The sequence below is a fragment of the Charadrius vociferus genome, unplaced genomic scaffold, assembly GCF_000708025.1.
Source record: "Charadrius vociferus isolate BGI_N301 unplaced genomic scaffold, ASM70802v2 scaffold661, whole genome shotgun sequence".
Taxonomy (NCBI): domain Eukaryota; kingdom Metazoa; phylum Chordata; class Aves; order Charadriiformes; family Charadriidae; genus Charadrius; species Charadrius vociferus.
The window spans coordinates 20,097-44,882 of NW_009647002.1; the positions used below are offsets into that span (position 1 = coordinate 20,097).

A 24,786-nucleotide genomic window follows, 5' to 3' on the forward strand; every position below is an offset into this window, starting at 1 on the left:
GCCGATGCTGCAACCAGTTTCTTGAGAGCTGCAAGATCCGGGAATCTGGACAAAGCCTTGGATCACCTCAGGAATGGGGTAGATATTAACACCTGTAACCAGGTAGGTGAAACCCACGGGGCTTCTGGTACCACCTCTAGTTCAGGTGAAGATGTGCCGCGTGGTGGCTGGGTGCCCCGCTGAGGGCTGGGTGCGCACCACGCTGGCAGAGCATGGAGCTGTGACTGCCAGCGCGATGGGGGATCCCCTGGGGTACAGAGCTGAGTGTCCTGGCAGACCCCGTCCTGCTCTGACCTGCGCCACCCCCTGCCAGGCCCCAGGCAGCCCCTCGTCCCCGCTGTCAGGGGCAGCGGCACAGGAGCCCACAACCAGAACTGAGCTGAGGGGAGAGGCTGCGCAGGGCAGCGTGAGAGCCATCCCTTGCTGGGGAGGCTTCCACAGCTGAGCTGGGTGGGAACAGGTCCTACGCTGGGGAGGAAAACGGCTGACCAGGAGGCAGATCTGGACCAGTTGCCTTTGGGGCAGGGAGGGCAGCAATGGCTGTAACGATCCGGGGAGCCTGGCAGTACTGGCTGGAGCGTAGCAAGGGGCAGTGACCGGTAAGCAGAGAGGGAGATCTGAGGCTGCTCCGGGGTGGCAAGCAACTGGGACAGCTGGAAGGGGCCCAGCTGCTTATCAGAGGGCAGAGCAGATATGAAGTTGTGAGGAGTGTAGCACAGTAGCTGGGCTGTCGCGGGAATCATTCTTGAGGATATTCCCCTTGCCTGCAATGCTCAGGCTTTGAGGTTCCCAGAAGCTGCGGTTTAACACAATCAGGGGACATTTGCAAAATTCCATTCTCGGTGGCCTGGGAGGTGTTGGGCTGGTGGAGCCCCTCCTAGCCGGGAGCAGAGACAGGTCTGCCCCAGGAAAAGAGAGCTGCAGGCACAGAGGAATTGCTTGCACATAATCGACAGAACATTTTGTATCTGTGTAGCTGCCAAATGCAAGTGCGGAGCCTGAGTCGGTGTGGGTGCTGTCGGGAGGGACTCGGGGGCTTGGGCTGAGCAGGGGGGACAGGGACTGCACTGTCGGCTGCGTTCCAGAGCAGCAGTGATGCTGGGGAGGCTGGCTCGGCGGGTAACACAGATGCCTGTTCACCTGGTTCAGTATCAAGTCCCCAAACCAAACGTAGCTCAGACCTACTGATTCGTGCGCTGCAGTGGCCAGTGCGCTTCCTGCAGACGGGTCCCCCAGGAAATGTCACCGTCTCCACTTCTTTTCTGACTGATGGTACGGTGCAGGGACGTTGGGCATCTGCAGACCCCTGGGGCACACTGCAGCTTGCCTTCTCCTCTCCGGGACACTAGATGGGGTTTGGGGAAAGCTCAGGAGTTGCTCATTTTGTTCATAATAAGCATCCAGATACTCTCGAACACTTCTATCCTGGGGCTGTATGGGGACATATGGGACTTAGATCAGAGGGGTCTTGTAGGGAGAAGAGGTAGAAAATTTTCAGTTTCAGAGTCCTTTGAAGATGAGCTTTCCCATGGGGTCCTGTTGGTGGGTTAGAGGCTCTGACCCCATAACTATTTTGGAGATGTACATGGTTTGAAACAAGGAGAGGCCGTGCAACATGCTCTTAGCACTGGGCTGCAGGATTTGGCTTGCACTTGGCACTGGGCAGATCACGTGTTTGCCCCTGGCAGGATCTTCCAAGTTGCTGTGCTTCATTTCAGAATTTGGCCCAGTCGTTAAGCCCAACTGCTTCCATAGTCTCTCTTGGGGGAGCAGAAGCCCCTGTAATTGAGCCATAGCAGCGGGCCAGTGGCTGTAAGCAGTCACGCTGCTCTTGCTTCCAAATGCTTAGCTGCAAATGAGACAAGTAAGTGTTTAATGCACTCACTGCTCCGTTACAGACCTCTGGGAAAGCAAGTCAGAAGGAGCAGGGAGATCCTGCTGCTGGCCTCTGTGCCACTGTCCTCTCCAGGAAGGACTGGGGATGCTGCTGTGTGTGGCACATTCCTGTGTGCCCTGTGTGTGCAGAGGCTGGAGCAGAGCCTGGCAGGGAAAATCACCTTACTTTGCCTGTCCACAAGCGGCTCAGAGAATTCCCTCCTGGCAGTTTCTGTGGGTGTCTGGAGGAGAGGGGCAAGAGCTGGTAAGGGCTGTGTTTGGCCCCGCTGGCCCATGCCTTCTGAGATGGGAGACTCCACAGACGGAGCATGCCGCAAATGTTCATTCATTTCCGATGCCAAGCCTAAAAGCAGAGGGAGGATTTCTACGTCCACCGCTCCTGTACCACGCTAGTGCAGAGGAATATGTGGTTCTGGAGAGGGCTCCGCAAAGAATTAAAACAGGGAGACCCAGCCACCAGCTAAAGATGATGGCTTTGAACTTCTTCCTCATCCAGAGAGATGGTCAGTCATCAGCTGTCTCCACTGACTGGCTGCAAGTCCTGTTTTCAGCCAGATTTCTGGTGCTGGTGAGGGGATTCAACACCTTGATCAGGAGCACGTGGCTACGACAGTATGAGGCACTTCTTTTGGTGACATCTTTGCGCTGGTTCCTGCCATCTCCCTGAGGTTAGATGGCACTTTGGGGTTTCCTTCTGAGGAATATCAGACCTGTGGGAAAGGTCCAACCTCACATGTCCTGTATAGAATAAAGAGGGATATATGTGGTCAGACCTATCCCACAGGCCCTGTATTCTTACTCAAGTGCAGAGACCTTGACATGCCATCTGATCTTCATCCCGCCAATTTCATCCCCTCCATTGCTGCCATCCGCATCAGCGTCTTCGTCATCCACCTCTCCCGTGTTTTGAATTCCTGCATGTTCCCATCTCATCCATGAGGAGCGGGAGGACTGAGGGTGAGCGCGCCTTGCTGCCAGGACCCTCGCCAGCAGGCACCAGCGCTGCGCTAGCACACGGGTGCCGGGAGATGGACTTAGTCTGCTTCGGTACAGGCTACGCACAAACTCCTGCCTTTTGTAGTTTTCTGTAGGGCCGCGTTTGTTGCATTGACAGCCAGTGACTGGGATTTCTGGGAAGTGTTTGCAGGACTTGGTGAGGGGAACAGCAGCTTTCAAATTAAGCACATCCTGTGGCGGTTTTGGGTCAGAGGAGCTGTCAAGCCAAAGCCAATGCGCAAAACAGCCTGTATTGTTCCTGGAGCAGAAATATCGATGGGCCGCTGGGAAACGATCTTCTGCAAACATTTTGCTTATTGCTGCAAGGCCAGAGAATAATGATTCCTCACAGGTTTTCAGCATTCCAAAGGTTATTTATGAAGCCCTTGTGTAAGAGGGCATATGTGCTGAGGAGAGCAACCGAGCATCTGTGATCTTGCACTCCAGGAGTTTGTTGTGTGAGTGTAACCGAGAAAAAGCATGTATCTGTGGCTACATGTCCAGCTTGGGAGCTCACGAAGGTAAGGTATCAGTGACCATCTGTATGGGGTTGTGTAGGTGTGTCTTAGACAAAGAAGCCGGTCTTGACCGAGGCGATGGTCTCAGCTTAGCCAGGCCTGGTTGGGAGCGTCTCCTTTCGGTGGCTCCGTTCTGTGGGTGTTGCAGCATTTCCACTTCGTTTCCCTTGGAAGCAGGTCTTTTGTGCTTGAGGGTCTAGGGGACGTTGGAGTTGGTGTGCTGAGGAAGCCTGTGGATCTTTAGGTTTTTGCTCTTTGTGCTGTAGTCAGAGTTGAGCAGAAGAATCTGTGACTCTTTGACTACGATCCTGGATAGCTGGTGCTTCGAGTGAGAGAGAGGGAAAAACTTTTTTCCAGTATGATAACATTCTTGAAGCCGTTCTAAGTTTAACCAGAGTGTTGAGGGCTGGAACTGGAGCCTTCCTGGGCACTTTCTGCTCCGTTACCTATATTCAGGTGGGGATGAAGCAATTCTGTGAAGTGACCTTCCAGTACTCTACAGGAGCTGAAACAGATGGTTGGGAGGTGGAGTACTTGGGCAGGACTGTGTGCTCCCAGGGAGCTGGTGGCTCTGCCACGTGATGGCATTGCGTAGGGGTGAGTAAACACAGGGCATCCACCTGGGAGAAGTGAGGGACAAGGGAAGTTTGCCTTACGGGGAAAAAGTGACATGTGAAATTGCGTGCAAGTATTTAACCTCTTTGCCAGCAAATATCCCAGCCCTTTTGTTCACATTTGGGAAGTGCAAGAGCGTGTCAGAAATAACGGAGCAGAAGCTGTCTTAGCAGTGCCTCCTTCTGACAGCCCAGGGATGCTAAAAGGGCTCCGGGCCGACCTTTGCTCTGGTGCGCAGGTTCCATCTGCAGGAAAAAGATGAGCTAAACTGGGGCACACGCAGAGATGTTCCTGAGAAGGCACTTCAGTTGTTTGGGAGCTTCCTGGAGCTGGTACAGCTCAGCAGTGCCACAGCCAACACTTTCTCTGTGCCCTTTGCTGCAGCTGAACTCCGAGGGAGCAAAGCCGACCTTCTGCTGAGCACGGGCTGCGGGATGGGGCACATTGGAGTTGGTGGCCACTTCTGTCTGTGTAAATGTTCAGGTTTAGTGTTTGTATGCACACTTACACAGCAGCTCTGGTGCATCCTTGCTCTGGGCCATCCACAAAGCTCAGTTCTGTGCTTTAGGTTTGAAAAGCCCAACTGCGGGCAGGCGACCGCAGAGAAGGACACCCCAAGGAAAGTCACCTGAGCAAAGGCAGGAGTTCACATCAGGGATGTGCTATGAGCAGGGAGGACTAAAACAGTGCCTGTGGCGCCAAACACACACATCCTGAGCTGTAGTGCCACCCATCCGTAGGAAACTGTCTACAGGGGCTGTGTGTTTTGCTCATGGAGAAACCTCCAGCATTATTCAGCAGCTCAGCATCCAGCAGCTCGCAGTCGCTCTGGCAGCATGGAGCTAAGCATGGCTGACATTGCTGATGCCACTACAGGGCTCGAGGGCAAGGCGAGGGCTCCTGCTCCCACTGACCAACACTTTCTCCAGCATGGGACGAGTGCCCACCCTTGTGTCTGCTCAGGAGCCCAGAGCACGGGGTTTCCCGGAGAGCCCCAGCCCCAGCAGGTCACTAATGCCCCTCTCCCATCTTTTCTCCCTCCAGAATGGGCTGAACGCCTTGCACCTGGCCTCCAAGGAGGGCCACGTGAAAATGGTGGTGGAGCTGCTGCACAAGGAGATCGTTTTGGAGACAACGACCAAGGTGAGGACAAGGGAGCCTGGTCATGTTAGTCACAGCTCCGCACCCTGCTGTTACTGGCAGGCATACCAGTGTTGCTGAGCAGTGAATCACACTGTTTGCTCTCAGCCCCTGGAGAGGCTGTGCTGGTGGCGGTGGTGCTGGGATGGGGCCTGGGGACTAAGTTCTGATTTCAGCCCAGTCCAAGCTGTGCTGGGCTCCTCCAGGTGGGTGGGAGGTTCGTTTTCTCCTGTGCCTCTGCCCTGTGGGGACCACGGTGGCCACTGTGAGCTCAGGAGGGGAGTAACAGAAGCCACAACATGTGCTAGTGCTGTCTTCACTCACATCTCCTCCCGGCACTGGCTGCCAGCTCGGGTCAGCCCTTGCTGCCCCGGGGCAGCCCCTGCGTGCCACAACCTGAGATGGCCTCGGTACCATCGTCGCCAGCCCGGAGAGCTCTGCTGCTCCGAACATATCATTCTCTCCTTGCATCACCATGGTGGGGTGCGGTTCTTGCTCGGTGACAAGAGAGACAACGCGCAAGCAAGCAGGGCTGACAAACGAGCAGCCTCCAGCACCGTCTGAAGGGCTGTGAGAGCAGGAGGGGGTCTGGCTCCCCACCTCCCAGTGCTCCGGCAGCACTCAGGGCGCGGAGCGGAGTCTGGCGTTCTGCCACACCGCCCAAAGGCACCAGTCAGAAGAGCCTGCGTCTGCATTTTCCAGCCTGCTTATCATCCCTCAGCTCTGCTGGGATGCCTTGGCTACCGGGGCACACACTGCAGTTTTGCTTGCAGACTGCCAGCTCAGCTCCCCCGTCCTCCCCCCCCATCTCTCTGGAGATACACAGAGCCTGACAACGCATACAGCTCTTCCTGCCAGTAACTTCAAGGGAAAGATGAAATCACTCTCTTCCCTGGCCAGCAAACGTGAAGGGTAGCTGCCGGCCCTGTAGCAGGGATGGGGCACGGCGCGAGGGCTGCGCGGCCGCACAGGCTTCCCCGGCCAGCTGCTCTCTTTGCACGTGTGTTAGCACATGTCAGGCCCAACTTTCCTCCATTCTGGGCTGCTCCAGCTCCTGAGCGCTGCCCTGTGGTGTCTTTCAGAAGGGAAACACAGCCCTGCACATCGCTGCCCTGGCTGGACAACAGGACGTGGTCCGGGAACTGGTGAACTATGGGGCCAACGTCAATGCGCAGTCACAGGTAGAGTGGCCTGGGCTGGGATGGGAAAGGCATCCAGCATGCACGATGGTCGTGTCCTCATGGTGGGAGCTGTGCCCAGCATGGGCACTTCAGCAGCCCTTTACAGTTTCTCTCTAGTCCTGTTCAGGGGCAAGGACTGCTCTGCCAGACTCCTGAACAAAGACACGCGTGCGAGTGGTGGGGAGGGAGCCTCAAGGGATATTGGGAGACCAGCACAGTCTCTCTGCTGAGGGAGTCCATGGCAGCACGCACAAACACGGTGAACTCAGCCTGAGAGGACTTGTGGACGATGCCTCCCTGGCGCAGCCATGAGGTCTCCAGCAACCCCTGCAGCGCTGCACACTCTGCCTCCTTTGTTCTCTCTTTCTTGGGCCTGGTGGGGCTGCAACCTCCTTTGCCTGATGGGAGTAATGTCCCTGAAGCAAGGGAGGGTAGTGGCAGTGAGTGGAAGGCAGTGTCTCCTGGGTTGACTGTTGTTGTGAAGCATTCTCATGGTTCTTTCTGGATGTGGGGAGCCTTGGGCTCCAGCTCTCTGTGATTGCTCCACCGCTTCCATTTTTTTTTCCCTTTTCCCTCCCACACTGTGTCTGCTTTTGCCCCAGTTCAGTGAGCTGGGGGTGTGGGTGTTGACGGGGCGCGGGTCTGCAAGGAGCCAGAGAAACTCAGAGTTGTGTTGATCTGCATGGCCTTGTATCTGCAGAAAGGCTTCACACCCCTCTACATGGCAGCGCAGGAAAACCACCTGGAAGTTGTCAAGTTCTTGCTGGAAAATGGAGCCAACCAGAATGTAGCCACAGAGGTGAGATCCTTGGGGGGGACCCCAGGGCCCTGCTTGTTGGGGCTGCTGTTGGATATGCCATGGCTCCTTGGCTCTCGCCCTCTCACCTGCCTCTCCTTGGCAGGATGGCTTCACGCCACTAGCTGTGGCTCTGCAACAAGGGCACGAGAACGTGGTTGCTCACCTTATCAACTATGGGACAAAGGGTAAGGTCCGCCTGCCTGCCCTGCACATTGCAGCCCGCAATGATGACACTCGCACAGCTGCCGTGCTGCTGCAGAATGACCCCAATGCTGATGTCCTCTCCAAGGTGTGTGGCTTTCTCATCCTGTCTCTGGGAGCTTTCCCACGTCCCCAGGGAGAACAGCAGCTTGGTATGCTGTATTTATCCATCCTTTCAGCAGGGAGCATGTGTCTGGCTGGCCTGATCCCTCCTTCTTTCTCCTAGACTGGATTTACCCCCTTGCACATTGCAGCCCACTACGAGAATCTCAGTGTGGCCCAATTACTGTTGAACCGTGGAGCCAGTGTCAACTTCACACCCCAGGTGAGCGCCAAGTGGGAAGGCTGCTGGGACTGCAGCACCAGAGGAGGATGCTGTGCCTCCTTTCCATGTAGGAGCCTTGCAGAAGATAGCACACCGATGCATGTCTGGGGAGTTGCCATTAATAGCCAGTGTGGGCATTTTCTACGATGTCTTCCCTCTGCTGGATGCAGCCAGGCATCCCTGGAAGCTCTTGAGAACTTGTGTCCAGGCTGAGGGAAAGCCGGTGCTGTCGCTGCAGGGCTATAAAACCCCTGCAGTTCAGTTGGCGTGCCTCTTCCAGTCCCATGGGTGCAGCCAAATCTGTGACCTGGTGCTTTCCTGCGAGCTCTGTGCAGCTTCTGTCCACAGCATTTAGCTGCACCCTCTCTCCCAGCCCTGTGAAACAAGCTGCTCCCCTGCACCATCCCTGGGCAGGGATTTAGCTCTCCTCTGCCCTTTGTTCACCTCGTGGCTCCTTGCAGCCCCGCAGGGGAAAGAGAAGGGGTTGCTCCCTCTAACAGACTGCCGTTCCTTCTGTCAGAATGGGATCACTCCCCTGCACATAGCCTCCCGCCGGGGCAACATCATCATGGTACGGCTGCTGCTGGACCGCGGGGCCCAGATAGAGACAAGGACCAAGGTGAGACCTCTTCTGAATCACCCACAGGTACATGTGTCAGCTCTCTCCCCAAGCTCCTTGCATCCAGGGAGCACTGCTGTGCTGCTCTGCCCAGTGCTGTGAACACCTTGCTGGGTGCGTGAGGGAAGGTGCCTGGTGCGCTAAGGGGGTGGACCGGGTTTTTCGCTGGTGCATGTAGAGGTGAGGGGAGGCTGCATGGCTACAGTGGGTGAGCCCTGGGGGCTGAGGGCAGGGTCAGTTTTGCCTTATTTTGCAAGAAAAAAGTCCAGAGTCCCTGTTACTCTCCTACCTGAGGGGACCTCTGCCCTTCCTTGCCCATGATGAGCCCTTGAACCCTTCTGTCTCCCCAGGATGAGCTGACCCCTCTCCACTGTGCAGCTCGCAATGGACATGTGCGAATTGCAGAGATCCTGCTGGACCACGGGGCTCCCATTCAAGCCAAAACCAAGGTACCCATGGGACTCTGTGGGGTTGTGCTTGGGGCCGGGTCCCAGGGCTGTGCACAGTTGCTGGACGCCACCCGTGGCTGGGCTGGGGCTGAGTTTTTGGTCTACCAAGGGCAAAGGAGCTTCCTGACCCCCTCCTTAGCCCCAGATGGAGCCCTTTGCTTGAGGGCTGCATGCTTCAAGGGGACCAGCCCTGAGAGGGGATGGCCTGGGGACAGCCTGCCCCATGGCAGCAGCTCTTCAGGCCCTGCCCTCTGCTCAGCTGTAAGCCTCGGCGAGGGATTTCGGGGCTCCTCTCTGGTAACACTCTGGGGAGCATGCCGTCTCTTCTGCCCCGGAGCTGTGGCCAGGGGAGCGAGGCAGGGGCTGGGTGGGATGCCACGTCCCTCTCCTGGTTCAGCCCTGAGCCCCCCCTCTGCGGTCGCAGAATGGCTTGTCGCCGATCCACATGGCAGCGCAGGGCGACCACCTGGACTGCGTGCGCCTGCTCCTGCAGTACAGCGCCGAGATTGACGACATCACCCTGGACCACCTAACGCCGCTGCACGTAGCCGCGCACTGCGGGCACCACCGGGTGGCCAAGCTGCTGGTGGAGAAGGGGGCCAAGCCCAACTCCCGAGCCCTGGTGAGTGAGGAGGGGCAGGCAGGGCTGTGGCGGGGCAGAGGGAGAGTGTTCTCACAAATGACTGCTCATTTGTCTGTCTGCAGAATGGCTTCACACCCCTCCATATCGCCTGCAAGAAGAATCACATCCGGGTGATGGAGCTGCTGCTGAAGACGGGTGCCTCCATCGACGCTGTCACAGAGGTAGGTGGGCTGCAGCCCATCCCCGGGTCTCCTGCTGCTGCCTGTGGGGAGCCAGCAGTGCTGCAGGGGATGATGGCCCCGGTGCCTCTGCTGGTCCTCAGGCACCTTCTTCATTGTGGCTGAGAGCTTTGTGCAGCTCAGGACCTGTTGAGCCTGGCAGCATCTCCCCACAGCCTGATCCTTGCAGGGCCGGGGGACTGCAAGGGAGGCAGCAGCTCTCCACGTTCCCCTCAGCTCTCCTGCCGGGGTGCTGGGGACAGGCTGGGGACCCAGAGTTTGCCTCTGCTGGAGTGTGCCCTGGGGAGGGGGAGGAGGGAGCAGGAAGAGATGTTGGTGAGGCCATCAGCCCCCATCTTGCTTCCTGGCCCTTTTCTCTCCGCAGTCCGGCCTGACCCCCCTTCATGTGGCCGCCTTCATGGGGCATCTGCCCATCGTCAAGACCCTGCTGCAGCGTGGAGCCTCTCCGAATGTGTCCAATGTGGTGAGTCCCACCCTGGCCGGGGCTGTGGGAACTCAGCATGGTGGGGTCCAGCAGGAGGTGGGGATTGCCTGAGTCCTGCGCTCTCTGCTCTCCTGAGCAATCCCTAGTGCCCTCCGCTTTGTGCTGGCAGGAGGAACTGGTAGGGACCAGGAAAGGTTGTGGGCACTGCTCTCTGTGCTCAGACCAGAGGAACGGCTGCAGGAAAGCATATCCCCTCCTATGGCCTCACCGCTTTATCCTGTCCTTGGTGCAGAAAGTGGAGACGCCCCTACACATGGCAGCCAGAGCCGGGCACATGGATGTGGCAAAGTACCTGCTGCAGAACAAAGCCAAAGCCAACGCCAAGGCCAAGGTAAGTACAGAGAACCTGTGCGATAGTCCAGCTCTGGGAACAGCCAGTGCTGGTTTCTTCACTCTCGCTGGCCCAGAGGCTGTCCTGCCAGGGGCTGTGCAACAGCAGGAGCACAGCTGAGGTCCCTTTGGCGTGGCAAGCAAGGGACTGGTCCAGGTCTGCCAAAACAGCTTATCTGCCTCCCTCACAGGATGACCAGACTCCTCTGCACTGTGCTTCACGCATCGGCCACACTGGCATGGTCAGACTCCTGCTGGAGAACAATGCCAACCCCAACCTGGCCACAACAGCGGGTCACACGCCCCTGCACATCACTGCCAGAGAAGGGCATGTGGACACGGCCCTGGCGCTGCTGGAGAAGGGGGCCTCACAGACCTGCATGACCAAGGTAGGCTGCCGTGGCCACTGCCACTGAAGGCACGACCCGTCTGGGCCAAGGCCAGGCAGGCTGGTGGCTCAGTGTCCCTGTCACAGGAGGGGCAGCCTCCTCCTGTGCCACAGCGTCCCCACCTGCGCCTGTGCTCTGCTCCTCATCCCTGTGCACCCTGTGATGGGCTGCCTTTCTCCTCAGAAAGGATTTACCCCTCTCCACGTTGCAGCCAAGTACGGGAAGGTGGATGTGGCGGAGTTGCTGCTGGCGCGCGATGCTCACCCCAATGCAGCGGGGAAGGTGAGTGCTGCTCCTGTGGCAGTGGGAGGAGCGGTGTGGTATGGGGAGAGGCTCTGTCTCACCTGTCTGTGCCCTCTCCCCCTCCCCAGAATGGCCTGACCCCGCTGCACGTGGCGGTGCACCACAACAACCTGGAGATCGTCAAGCTGCTGCTTCCCAAGGGGAGCTCCCCGCACAGCTCAGCCTGGGTAAGGCTGGACTGGGTGTCCCTGGGGGTGTGGGGACGTGTCCAGTGCGTGCCAGCCTGGGGCCAGCATTGGCCCTCAGCCCTGACACTCGGGGAGTGTACAAGGGATGGATCGCCACCAGCTGCTCTCCATGCCGGCTGCTGACACCTACCTGTCCTTTGTGCCAGCACGTGGGGCAGGCAGGGATGCCGGGCCATCATCCTGTCCCAGCAGACAGGCTGTGCCAGGGATGGCCCATGCTGGCAGCGTTGTGGCTGTTGCTTGGGGATGTGTTTCCATGGCAAGAGCTGCTGAGCAGTGCTGCGGTCTGGCAGTTTGGGAAACCACACACGAATGTTTGCACGCTGCTGGGAAGCAGTGAGTCAGAAAACCCACGAGCTCGTGAGAGTCGCCCCACTCTGCCTGAGCGTGGGGAACATCCTCCCAGAGCATAGACCAGCAGCTTTGTTTCCCATGTTGTTTGCAGAAGCTGCACCCTCCTCACGGAGAGGTGGCTGCTGGTGGCCGCTGGTGGCCCTCCCCACCTGGCTGTCCCCTCTCCCCATGCGCGGGCTGCCGGCACACTCGCTGCGCAGGCATCGGGAGCAGCCGGTGCCGGCACCAATCCCCAGTGTGTCTGCGTCACTGACAGCCCGCGCGTCACGCCGGGCAGAGGGTGTCTGCCAGCTGCTTTGCTCCTGCAGCGCAGCAACAAAGGCAGTGCTCAGGGCCCTGCAGTCTCTGCATGAATACTAATCTCACTTATTGCGAGTTTTGCTCCACACCTCAGCCAGACACATTCTCGGAGGAGTCTGTCTCCCCTGGGCTCTCACAGCTCTGGGTGGCTGAGTACTGCTGTAGAAATTAACTTGTGGAGAACTCCAGGACAGCTGATACCAGTCGAACCTGAAGCGGGTGGTCTTTGAAACCCCAGTCTCGGCTGGAGGAGTGGGATTTGGCCTCAGCCTGGGGGCTAGTTGCTGTCAGGGAGAGGGTTCGGGTGTGAGCCTGCATCCCTGAGCTCTGAAGGCGACTGTGAAGGGCAGGACCGGCCTGGCGAGGCAAAGGGGCACCTTCTGTCCCTGCTGGTGTGCTCGGCAGGGCTGAGCACTGCAACAAGCCTCTCTCCCTGCAGAACGGGTACACCCCCCTGCACATTGCTGCCAAGCAGAACCAGATGGAGGTGGCCAGCAGCTTGCTGCAGTACGGGGCTTCTGCGAACGCAGAGTCTGTGCAGGGAGTCACCCCCCTACACCTGGCGTCCCAGGAGGGGCACGCAGACATGGTGGCACTGCTTTTCTCCAAACAAGCCAACGGCGACCTGGGCAATAAGGTAAGTTGTCCCGGTGAATCCTTCCAGGCTGGAAGTGAGCGCTCCAGCAGGGAGTAGCAGACGGGGTGGCAGTCCAGGCCCTAGCGCCTCCCCGCGTTCTGGCAGCAGTGCGGCGACCAACAGCGCGGTGCTGGTCAGTTTGCCAAGTTGGAGACCTGACTTAGGGTCTCTGCTGGTAGAGCTGCGGTGATGGCATTGCCGCTGTGCTGAAACCTCCTCTGTTTGCAGAGTGGCCTGACTCCTCTCCATCTCGTGGCCCAAGAGGGGCATGTGCTGGTTGCTGATGTTCTGGTGAAACACGGAGTCACAGTGGATGCAACAACCAGGGTAAAGTAGCGCATTGACCATGGCTGTGGTGAAAAACACGTAGGGGAACTACCTACTCCAGGAAGGAAGTAGGAAGGTCCAGGAAGTAGGACCAGGTCCAGGAAGACCTACTCCAGGAGGAACAGTGCTTTTCTTTTTCTTTGTGCAAGAGTTTCCCCTCTTACAAACCATCTTGTCTGTGTCTTGGGGACTCTTCCTCCTCTTCCCCACACCTCCCTGGAGGGATGAGTCTTGCCTGCTCCCACAGGTCATCCCTGTACCCTTGGGCACAACATGGTGTGGTCTGCAGTGTGCCCTCTGCACTGGTCCTGGGCTCTCAGGCAGCACCCACACATGCCCCATCGTTCATCTATGCAGGCTTGCCCATGGCATGAACATACCCACACCAGAAGGGGGGGAAGCACCGCTGAGGGCATGCTGAGACTTGATCTCCTCTTTCAGATGGGCTACACCCCGCTGCATGTGGCCAGCCACTATGGGAACATCAAGCTGGTGAAGTTTTTGCTCCAGCACCAGGCTGACGTCAATGCCAAGACTAAGGTATGGAGACGTCCTGTGCTCCGAGGACCCTTCTGCCCTGAGCAACAGCATGCAGGTTGCTGCGGAAGGCTTAGCCTCCCTCCCTGCTTCCCCTTTCCTCCCCTCACGTTGCTCCGAGCCCTCCTGTCTCCATGGCTGGAAGCCCATATGTAGCTACAGCCCTGGGCAAGTGCTGGGTCCTGCAGAGCCCTTTGCTTACCCTGGGAAGGAGGGAACTGCCCTCGTGCTCCAGGCATGAAGCACGGTGTGAGGCCTGGGGGCATTTCTGGGGCAGCAGACTCCCAGAACTGATGGCAGCACTCTCCGTTCTCCCCCGCAGCTGGGCTACACCCCTCTGCACCAAGCGGCTCAGCAGGGACACACGGATGTGGTGACACTGCTGCTGAAGCATGGTGCCTCTCCCAACGAGATCAGCACAGTGAGTATGGCGCTCGCCCACACCTCCTCGCCCCATGGCAAGCTCGGGCGCCTGCTCCAGCTTCCTCCATGGCTGCTGCTGACCCAGTCCTTCCTCCCTGCACAGAACGGCACCACTCCCCTGGCCATCGCAAAGCGGCTTGGCTACATTTCCGTCACAGACGTGCTCAAGATCGTCACAGAGGAAACCGACATCCCGGTGAGCCCCTGGGGATGGGGACCAGGACCCTGTGGAGGAGGGCTGGGGCCGGGAGCAGCTGGGCGAAGGTCCGCTGAGCGCAGCAGCGGCGGCATTGCTCGTGGCAGGGGCTGCCCGGGTGCAGCCGAGCCCTGGCGTGAGGAGGGGGCTGCGGGGGGCTGCACAGCGAAGGGCTGGCTTCCTCTGACTCTGCTCTGCTCCCGCAGTCAGTGGGTGACAAGCACCGCATGAGCTTCCCAGAGACTGTAGATGAGATTCTGGACGTGTCGGAGGATGAAGGTGAGGCGCCAGAGCTGGGTCGCACTGTCCCAGAGCTGCCAGCTGGGCCAGAGCAGCAGGCAGCAGCCCCGGGGGTGGGCACTGGTGCTCCTGCCAGCTGGGGTGGGGGGCTCGGTGCCCCCAGGGTGGGCTTGCAGAGAGGTCAAGGGGACCCCACCAGACTCCTGGGGTGGCACCTCCTGGCTCCGGTGCTTCCCTGTGCTGTGGAGGAGGGATATACCTGAACCTCTGCATGGTCCCGTGCCCCAGGGACAGCGTGCAGAGAGCCCTCGGGCACGCAGAGCCCCCCACCGTGCTCTGCCCCACGGGGTGGTTCCAGCTCCCAGCCCGGCTGCAGCTGGTCTGTTCCTGCTCACTCCCACCAAGACCTCACCTTTGCCTCTTCTTACTTTGCAGGCACTGCTCATGTCACAGTAATGGGTATGAAATGTGTCCCCCTGCCCCAGCTCAATGGCCCATTTCACCCCATGGCCACTAACCATCCGCACGCCACATCCATCTGCTGAGCCTTGCAGCTGGGCTGCTGCCATGCAGCGCAGGCCCTGCCATCCCGCCCTGCCCATCTGTGTCCGTGCTGCTTGCTGTGGTGTGTGACTGCATGAACGGGGCCGTCCCCGTGTTGTGGGGGAGCTCCAGCTCCCTGTCGGCCCCCAGCCCTGTCCCCACTGGGCGGAAGAGCCCGGTTCTATGACAAACTGGTGCCCCACCACAACCGCCCTGTGCCATCCTGGCCAGGGCAGGGATGAACCTGACTGCTCGAGGGTCTCCGTGCTGCTGCAGTCCTCGCCCCATCACTGGGGTTCTCTGCCTGCTGTGGCAGGTGGTGGACCCCCCCACTTAGGGCATTGGCGAGAGCCGAACCCTGGTGACCCCCTTAGCAGGTGTTAATTGGGCCAGCAGGCAGCGCTGGTTGGGCTCGTGCCTCCAAGGAAGGGTGCACAGATGCACTCGGCAGCGTTCGGACATTCTTCCCCTGTCTGCAGCCCTGTCCTCAGCATCTGACAGCAGGGTGTCCCCGGCAGGGTGTCCCCGGCAGGCTCTGCTCTGTGCTTGGTGCGGTGGGAAAGGGGTCGGCTAGCAGCCGACACTCCTGACAGCTGTCCCAGCTCCCATCCCACTGACCGGCAGCACCGGCCTTGCCACTGCCAGCAGACCCCATGTGGCAGAGGGCACAGCCGCCCCGTCGCTGGCTGAGACCCGGAGACGAGTGTGTGTGGTCAGCAGTGGGGGCAGAGGTGGGGCCTGGCTCCAGCCCTGAGGAGGGGAGAGGGCAAGATCTGGCCATCTCTGCTCCCTTGTCCTTCTGCCTCTCTGTGTGCTGAGCCAGATCTCGGTTTCAGAGGAGGAGCTGGTCGCACCAAAGCCCAGGGACCAGGAGGGCAAGAGGGAGATGCTGGAGTTTGTGACCACAACGACATTGGAGCAAACGTAAGAGGCATTGGATGGAGGGGAGGGAGCGGGTACGGGGCACGGGGCCAGCCTGGTGCTGGGCTGGGGTGCCAGCCAGGCAGGGACAGCTCTGGGCAAGGAGTGGATTCCTGAGCCCCCGCTGGCTGGCATGGCAGGCAAAGATAGTTGGTGTTGTTCCTGTACCGGGACATGGGTCCACTGCCAAGTTTGCCTTCGTCCAGAGGTCCCAGGACTCCCTGGGGGTGGCCGGGGACTGAGGGGGCCAGCCCTGCCACTTCAGCGGCTGTCACTGTCCTCTCCTGCCAGGGTGGAGTCTCCAGCGGTCCTGCAGGTCCCCTGCGTCCCACCTGAGACTGTGGTGACCAGAGCGGAGGAGACTGAGCAGGTAGGACCTGTGGAGACAGAAGCTGAGCAAGTCAGCCTGCTGCATGCACCCTCGGTGTCCCCGCAGGAGGTGAGCATGAGACACAGCCTGCCATGGGCCCCGGAGGCATCCCCTGCTGGGGGGAGCCCCCCTCATCACCACAGAGCCAAAACGTGGGGTGGGTTGTGGGGATGGACTTGGTGGTATGGGGCTGCCCAGGGAGGGTTGTGAGACTGGAGGGGTGGGCAGGCTCAGCACCCCCAGATAGGACACTGTGTCCACGGTGTCTCTTCCCTGCCTTACACAGGCCTCCAAGGAGTTTGACGAGGACTCCCTGATCCCCAGCAGCCCTGCCACGGAGACATCGGATAACATCAGCCCAGTAGCCAGCCCTGTGCACACAGGGTAAGTGCCCAGCCCATGTGGCATGTGCACGCTCTACGCGTGAGCCAGCTGCAAGGTGCCCACCTGCCCATGCCTCTGCCTGCTCTAGGTTCTTGGTCAGCTTCATGGTGGACGCCCGTGGCGGTTCCATGCGAGGCAGCCGGCACCATGGACTGCGCGTGGTCATCCCACCCCGTGCCTGCGCAGCACCGACCCGCATCACCTGCCGCCTGGTGAAGCCCCAAAAGCTGCCTGCACCCCCACCGCTGGCTGAGGAGGAGGGTCTGGCCAGCCGGATCATTGCCCTGGGGCCTGCCGGCGCCCAGTTCCTCAGGTGAGCTCAGCTGGGAATGGGGCTGCCAGAACCATGGCTGTCCCTCAGGTCTGGGCTCCTCTGGAGTCTCTGCCCGCTGTCTCAAGACCTCTGCCCGTCCCTGCTTCTGGTGCAGGAGACGTCCTGCCTCTGGCCGGGCACAGCATGTTTCTGGGGTGGGTCATTGCAGCATAATGGAGCAGTGGCCGTGCTGTGATAGGAAAAGCCCTGACCAACATGGTCCTGGTGGGCACAGAGCCCCGTGTCCCAGAGAAAGGGGTGTAAGCAGTCCTGCCTTCCTCCTCTGGTGGCTGTACAGCATGGGCAGGTGCTCTACACAGGGCCACCATGCTGCCTGCGTGTCCCCGCAGCAGCACGTGGGTGCAAGCACCCTTCCTCTGCTGTCTGCAGCCCCGTCATTGTGGAAATCCCACATTTTGCCTCGTATGGGCGTGGAGACCGCGAGCTGGTGGTGTTGCGCAGTGAAAATGGCTCTGTATGGAAGGAGCACCGCAACCGCTTTGAGGAGAGCTACATGGACCAACTGCTTAACGGCATGGATGAGGGTGAGTGTGCCAGGCAGGCGGGGGCTCAGCACCCTGTGGCTCCCCACGGGCAGGGCTGTGGCTGCCCTGGGTGGTGGGACGGGGCTGAGCGTGGTTGGTGCTGCTCGGAGGGGGTGGTGGGTGACAGCCGCGGGCTTGGTGTGTGAGCGCTGATGGCCGTACTGCCCTTCCAGAGCTAGAGAGCCTGGAGGAGCTGGAGAAGAAGAGAGTCTGCCGCATCATCACCACCGACTTCCCTCTCTACTTCGTGGTCATGTCCCGGGTTTGCCAGGACTGTGATCTGATTGGCCCTGAGGGAGGGTGTTTGAAAAGCACACTGGTGCCCATGGTACAGGCCACCTTCCCGGACGCCGCTGTCACCAAGCGAGTGAGGCTGGCCCTGCAGGTGAGCCCCGCAGAGCCTGGCCCGGGCCCAGCTCAGCTCCTGCTGGCAGCGGTGGGCAGTAGGTCTACAGGGCAGGCAGGGGTGGGCAGCAGGTCCAGGCTGTGCCCCAGTGTGGGGGAAACCGGCCCTGGTGCCCATGGTTGTGCTGCCCGCAGGCGCAGCCCGTGCCAGACGAGTTGGTGACTAAGCTGCTGGGGAACCAGGCGACCTTCAGCCCCATTGTCACGGTGGAGCCACGTCGGAGGAAGTTCCACCGCCCCATCGGCCTCCGCATCCCACTGCCACCATCCTGGAAGGACAATCCCAGAGACAGCGGCGAGGGTGACACCACCAGCCTGCGCCTGCTCTGCAGTGTGATCGGTGAGGCTGCCGACCCTGCCACGCCAGCGAGTGTGGTCTCCGCTGGGGACGGGCTAGGCCACCCCAGTGGGATGCAGCTCCTGGGAGCTAAGGACAGGTCATGGCGGTGGAGAGAGCAAATGCCTGGGGGATGCAGACTCCGGGTGTGTGGAAAGGCAGCGTGCTCACCCTTGCTTTCTGCTGCAGGAGGGACAGACCAAGCCCAGTGGGAAGACATAACAGGCACCACGAAGCTGGTCTATGAAAACGAGTGTGCTAACTTTACCACCAACGTGTCTGCCAGGTGAGACCTGAGCGAGCATGTGCTCATCTGGGGACGTCTGCTGCTCCTCGGGCCCTCTTGGGGTGCAGCCTGTGCCGGCAGGACCCTCCTGCCCCTGTGCTCATTGCGGCGGGGGGCAGCTCTCCTGGTGCCACCGGGGACCCTGCCCGGCAGAGCCCCAACACAGCCCTCCCACAGGTTCTGGCTGGCCGACTGCCCGCGCACCGCCGAGGCCGTGCACTTCGCCACCATGCTGTACAAGGAGCTGACGGCCGTGCCCTACATGGCCAAATTCGTGGTGTTTGCCAAGATGAATGATTCACGGGAAGGCCGGCTGCGCTGCTACTGCATGACCGATGACAAGATTGACAAGACTTTAGAGCAGCATGAAAACTTCACTGAGGTGGCCCGCAGCAGGGACATTGAGGTTAGTCCCCAGCAGCTTGCCCGGGGGCCAGCAGGGAGAGGGCTGCCCAAGCAGGGGGAAACAAACCAGTGGATGCCCGGGGAGGAAAGTCGAGTGTCCATGTCCAGGGGCAGGGGAAGCAGCACTGCACAGGGACTGACCCTGCCTTTTGCTCCCTGCCAGGTGGCGGAGGGGATGCCTTTGCACGTTGAGCTCTCAGGGAATCTGGTGCCTGTCAAGAAAGCCACTCAGCCCCGCACCTTCCTCTTCCAGTCCTTCCGGGAGAATCGTCTCGCCATCCCCATCAAGGTACTGGCAGGGTGCAGGGCTGGGCTGTGGCCGGGCCCCCTGCCCGCCCTGTGCCAGGCCACCCTAACCGGGCTCTCACTGCTCAGGTTCGGGACAGCAGCCGGGAAGCCAGTGGCTCCTTGTCTTTCTTGCGCAAAGCCATGAAGTACGAGGACCTCCAGCATGTGCTCTGCCACCTGAACATCAGCATACCACCCTGCACTAAGGTCAGTGCTGGGTCTCTGGCACCTCTGGGAGGGGGCAGCAGGGGGCCCGTCCCTCTGCTGGGTGCAGGAGGCAGCCCTCACTGTCGGCTTTTCTTCCTCAGCTGCTCCTCACGGCCATGCCATGCCGTTCTGGGGCTGCAGGAGAAGCAGTGGTCCCAGGGCAGAGCTGCTGCACTCTTTTCAAACTGGTGACCCTTTGATTTGTCCCCACTCTCACAGGGAAGTGGCAGTGAGGAGCGGAGGAGGACACTGACGCCATTGTCTCTGCGGGAGCGATACAGCATCCTAAGCGAGACCAGTTTCGGTATGCAGCCTGCCGGGACCATTCAAGCCCAGTGCTGTGCCTACGGGGCCGTGAGACCTCCACAGCCAGCACCCCTTTCCCCTCACCACCCGGGGGCAGGGCCTCACGCAGCTGAAACTGTGACTCCCTCTTCTTCTCCAGGCTCCCTGAGCAGCACGGACAAGGCAGACCAGAAGATGGTGGACATAGCAGAACAGCTGGGCCTCAGCTGGGCTGGTGAGTCCACAGCAGACAGCTCTGAGGATGCTCAGCACTCCTCGGAAAGCTGATGCTGAGGAAGGCTGGAAACGTGCTGAGGGGTGGAGTGACGATGCGTCACACCATGCAGGGAGCCGGGCCCCAGTGCGGTTGGTGTGCATGCAGCCCGCACTGTCTCCTGCGGCAGGCTGGCCCTGCTAAACTGAGCGTACGTGGCACTGAAGTGAACCTTCTTACAGCTGTGCGCGCATTCGCATGCACACGCACACATGCCAGGCTCAGGTTTTGTTCCCAGTTGTACATATTGCTGCTGTTCGTGGAGGCCCAGCCCTGTCGTGGCAGCCACACACCCAACGGCAGTACCCGCACTTCTCCCGAGTGTGAGACACTGCTACACTGGTCACAGCCAGCCTAGGCAGAGGTGCTTCAACCTCTGCTCTGTCCCAGCTCCTGCATGTTCTGCCATGTTCAGGTGTATGTGGCGTGGGGGACTCTGTGCCAGGTCTGGCCGAACCCTTCGTGACATCCCGAGCCTTTTTGGCCCGGGAACTGGTGGTGGGCACTGGGGGGTGTGATGCTGAGATGTGGTGTCTCCCTCAGAGCTGGCTCGTGAGCTGCAGTTTGGGGTGGATGACATCAACAGGATACGTGTGGAGAACCCCAACTCCCTGCTGGAGCAGAGCATAGCCTTACTCAACCTCTGGGTCAGCCGCGAGGGCAAGACAGTCAAGAGTGAGTATCTGCGGTACCCTGTTACAGGCATGGAGATGGCAGGGCTGGCTGCGCAGAGGGGTGTGCATGCTCAGGTGTCTCTGGTTGGCTTTACACCACCAGTTCATGCACACCTGCCTACCTGGCGGGTGTCTGGGGCATGGCTGTGGTCCCCCAGGGACCACTTTGCTGACACTGTCTTCCCCCTGCAGTCGAGAGTCTGTACACAGCGCTGAGGAACATCGACCGCAGTGAGATTATCAACACGCTGGAGGGCTCCGGCCGGCAGAGCCGCAGCCTGAAGGGCAGCTGGCGCTACACGGACAGAGACTACTCCCTCTCACCATCCCAGATGAATGGTGAGTCCCGGCTTTTGGCAGGGACTGCAGGAGGGCCCTGGGGGCAGAGTCCGTGCAGGCAGATTGGGGCTGAAATCTTGCCTGCCCAGGGCGCGCCAGTGGCCTGCTGGGAGCTCAGTGGGCACAAGGTGCTGCTGACACACCGCAGCCCCCTCTTCACTGGGGCTTATGCTGCAGGAAGCTTGGCCCTGCCATACTGCCTTCTCAGAAGCTCTCCAGGTGGGGTGGACACACATTCCTTATCCCGATGTGCCAGTGAGAGGTGCCTCTGGCTGTGTGAGCTGCGCGGTGGCTGGGGAGCTCACAGGGTCCTGGCTGTCCGGCTGCGGCGCCAGGCAGAGCATGCCTGGGTGCGGGGACACAGCCGGGGCCAGCTGCAGCGTGTGCCGTCGGGGTGCCAGCACACCGGGCAGGGACAGGGCTGTGTGCTGCTGCAGTCCTGCACTGTGGCGCTGCCCGAGCAGCTCTGGCTCATCGCTCTCTCCCTCTCTGTCTCTCCCTTGTTCTGCTCTCTCAAACATGCCACCCAGCGCCGTCAGGTGCGGGCACACCTGTGGGTCACTTCTTGCCACCTCTCTTCTCTGAGCTCATCCTGGCCTCTCCTTCTCTCATCTTCCTCCACTGCCTGTCTCCACTGTCTCCACCTCAGCTGAGCCCTCCCGGAGCCTTGTCCTGCTCCAGCAACAGCATGTCATCAGGGACCACCCCTCTCATGGCTGTCGTGCTTGCAGGAGGTCATCCCAGGCCTCCTGCACTGCCTGCGCTCCTTCCCTCGCTGGCCCTTCGCTGCTTGCCCCCGGCCAGGCACCCGCACAGGGGAGAGGTCCCCTCTCTGTACTGAGGTCCCAGCTGTCCCCCATGCCGTGGCTGTGGCTAGTGATCCCTGGCTGCCTGGGGAGCAGAACAGGTTCTCTGCTGATCTCCGGGCTAGAAAAGGGGCTAGTGGCTCAGAGCTGAAAAAGGCTGAGCGAAGCCATCTGGGTGGTGGGAGTGCCTGGCTTGGCTGTAGTCCATGTTGGTGTGCCCGGGCTGTGAACGTGGCCCTGGGTGAGGAGGACGTGACAACTGCTTGTAGCCCTGGGGACACCAACAGGGTTGTAGGGCTCTGGCTGCATCTTGCAGGGCCGTGGGATTGCATGACGTACCAGGGCCATCCTTCCCTGCTCATGGTACTACTTCCAGCCTGCTCCTCTGTGCTGCGGAGAGGGGCTGACTTTGGGAGTCGGTGCCTGCCAGACTTGGCCACTTGCACTCCAGGCTGACTGTCAGCCCACTGATACTGGATGGGGGCTGTGGGCAGGGACCCAGGACCTGATGGAGCAGGGTAGCAAAGAGGGCACTGTCCTGCAGTGTGGTTGGGGCACCATGTGGACCCCAGGCCAGTCCTCCCCGCAGGGAGCGGGCAGCTCCAGGGCTCGAAGGGAGGCATCGCAGCACCGGCAGGGACCATGCAAAGGCAGCAGCTGCTGTGAGCGCAGCCGTGCTCAACCCGGCCACTGGGGCTGTGGCATGACCATTGCTCTCCATGGGGCAGGCACCCTCCTGGAGGCTGTTTCCCTTCTTGCCTTGCTGTGCTTGTGCGTGCGTGAGATGGCTTCTGGAGATGTCGCCTCTGTCTGCCCATATAGGTTATGCTTCGCTGCAGGATGAGCTGCTGTCCCCTGCCTCCCTGCATTACACGCTGCCATCCCCGCTGCGTGCCGACCAGTACTGGAATGAGGTGGCCATCATGGATGCTATCCCCATGGCTGCCACTGAGCAGGACGCCCTGATGGAGATGTCCGACATGCAGGTGTGGTCCTCGGGGCTCACCCCCTCGCTGGTGACTGCTGAGGACTCCTCTCTGGAGTGCAGCAAGGCCGAGGACTCGGATGCCACAAGCGAAGGCCGGTTCCCGGGGCAGCTTCTAGCAGATGCTCATGGCCCGGACCACATGGGCTCTATGGACCTGGTTGAGGATGACACAGTGGACTCAGATGCCATGAATGGCCTGATTGACCTTCTAGAGCAGGAGGAGGGGCAGAGGCCAGAGGGGAAGATGCCAGCCGGTGATCGCCAGCCAGGGACCGGGGAGCAGGACCTGGAGAGTGAAGTCTCTTTTGTTTCAGTTCAGCAGAAGGTGCAAGCCAGGATCACAGCATCACCCACCGTTAGCCATGTCGCGGAGAAGAGCACAGACAGGTACTGCGGCCGGGGGTGCCAGGGTGGCCGTGGGAGGGGAGCAGAACTGCTTCGCCAGCTATTGCCCTGTGCTGGGCCAGCTGCAATGATCTCCCAGCTTTGCTTGCTTCTCTGCTGGTTTCCGGCTCTGGAGCCCAGGCATCCCTGGCAGACAGAGCAGTGGCTTGGGCCACGTGCCTCGCACCCCTCTGGAGACGCTCTGGGGGGGTCCTTGCAGACCACTTGGCAGGGACCCAGGCAGACAGCCGTGCCCTGCATGTAGGTTGTACATACCAGAGCCATCTCAGCCTGGGCTGTGTCCTCCTGCGTTCCCAGGGCTACCAGTCCCATGAGGTCCCTGGCAGAGCCCAGTGATGCTCCGCAGCGTTGCCTTGGGCTGCGCGGCTGTGGGTGGGCAGGGAGCGTGGCAGGGAGGAGGCCTGTGCCCTTTGTGCATCTGCATTTTGTGCTGCTTGTGCCGGGCGCCCAGCAGCGCCGTGAGCTGGGGAGCCCAGCGCCTGGTGGGGTGCAGGCTGCGCCGGTGTGCCTGCCGGAGGTAGGCTGGTGCTCAGGGTGCAGCACTCCATGGCAAAGCTGACTGCCTGTCTCTCTCTGTCTCTCTCTCCCTGTCCCTGTCCCTCTCCGGTGCCCAGGCTGAGGGACTGGAATGCAGAAGGCTCCTTTATCTCCTGCCTACAGGACCTGACAGAGGGCTCCTGGCAGGAGGGGGTCACCCGAAGGCTGCTCCCGATGCACACCACGGCCTCCGGGGCACAGGGCCAGGAGCAAGAGCAGGTCCTGGTGCCAGCTGTGGAGCTGATGCGGGTCAGCTCTGCAGAGGACAGCGACTGGCAGCCCCAGCACCCCATGGGCGGCTGGCAGGAGGAGGCAGACAGCCGCTGCTTTGGCCAGGTGAGGGTGAGAGCAGGGGGACCCGGCCCCGGAGGAGGCAGAGACGCTATGGACAGCCCTTTCCTGAGCCTGCCACAGGGGCAGACCGGGTGCTAGCTGAGGCACAACTCTCCTGGCACGCTTCCTGCCCTCTAGCAGCCTGGGAGTGCCTCTCAGCCCAGAATAGCCTGCTGTGCTTGATACCTCAGCCCTTGCTCTCCTTTTATAACCCAGCCAGCCTCCCTGCCCGCTCCCTTATTGAGTATGTGCCCTGGCCGCCGGCCCAACAGCCTGCCGAAGCCACAAATAGAGCTGGTCGGGGGGCCAGGCTGGGTGGTGGGCATCCTGCCACAGCCCCGTGGAGCCGGCAGGTACAAGGTGAGGGCAAACGCCTTTCCCCAGCCGGGGCATGCACAGCCGTCCCAGCAGCATGGCCATGCTCGGAGGTGGTTGTTCAGCTGTGCAGTGCGTGTGCCCTGATTCACGTGCGATTCCCGTGGCACCCCAAGCCCCTGGCTCCTGCCTGGGGCTTCATTTGTCCTGTGACAGAGGGCTGCACACTGCCCTCCCACCACAGCCAGCAAGAGAGGTTGATGCGGAGCTGACGGAGAAGGGGGACAGGGCTGTCCCATTTAGCGCCTGGCTGGGGACAGGCGGTGCTGTCTCCGTCCAGTCCCCGTGACTTTGACAGCTGTGAGCGCAAAGGACGCCCCACCTGCCCACTCCCTTCTCGCCGCCCACAGCCGGCTGAGCTGCGGCAGCTAGGGTTACAGCTACCGCAGTCCGCCCGCAGAGCCGGGGCACCCTGCCGGGCAGGCTGCGGACCCACAGGGCTGCTCCTGCCCCGGGGGCTTTGCCCGTACCAGGCAGATATCATGGCGGGGCTCTGA

The 24,786-nt window shown here is 60.6% G+C and overlaps 1 protein-coding gene across 1 annotated transcript; it reads left to right on the forward strand.

Annotated features, from left to right (window-relative positions):
- ANK1 (ankyrin 1, erythrocytic) lies at positions 1 to 24,786 on the forward strand (the record flags this gene model as incomplete). The annotated part of the gene is made up of 41 exons (XM_009895409.1): positions 1 to 102; positions 5,070 to 5,168; positions 6,248 to 6,346; positions 7,047 to 7,145; positions 7,249 to 7,434; positions 7,573 to 7,671; positions 8,192 to 8,290; positions 8,641 to 8,739; positions 9,164 to 9,361; positions 9,445 to 9,543; positions 9,926 to 10,024; positions 10,278 to 10,376; positions 10,567 to 10,764; positions 10,948 to 11,046; positions 11,136 to 11,234; positions 12,349 to 12,546; positions 12,775 to 12,873; positions 13,315 to 13,413; positions 13,733 to 13,831; positions 13,937 to 14,029; positions 14,236 to 14,308; positions 14,705 to 14,728; positions 15,649 to 15,736; positions 16,025 to 16,103; positions 16,390 to 16,487; positions 16,576 to 16,800; positions 17,191 to 17,345; positions 17,519 to 17,730; positions 17,886 to 18,090; positions 18,277 to 18,373; positions 18,551 to 18,779; positions 18,942 to 19,067; positions 19,154 to 19,273; positions 19,493 to 19,577; positions 19,719 to 19,793; positions 20,376 to 20,507; positions 20,699 to 20,845; positions 22,474 to 23,026; positions 23,659 to 23,917; positions 24,131 to 24,274; positions 24,640 to 24,786. Coding segments are annotated over 41 exons (5,634 nt in total), but the record flags the coding sequence as incomplete, so codon positions are not given.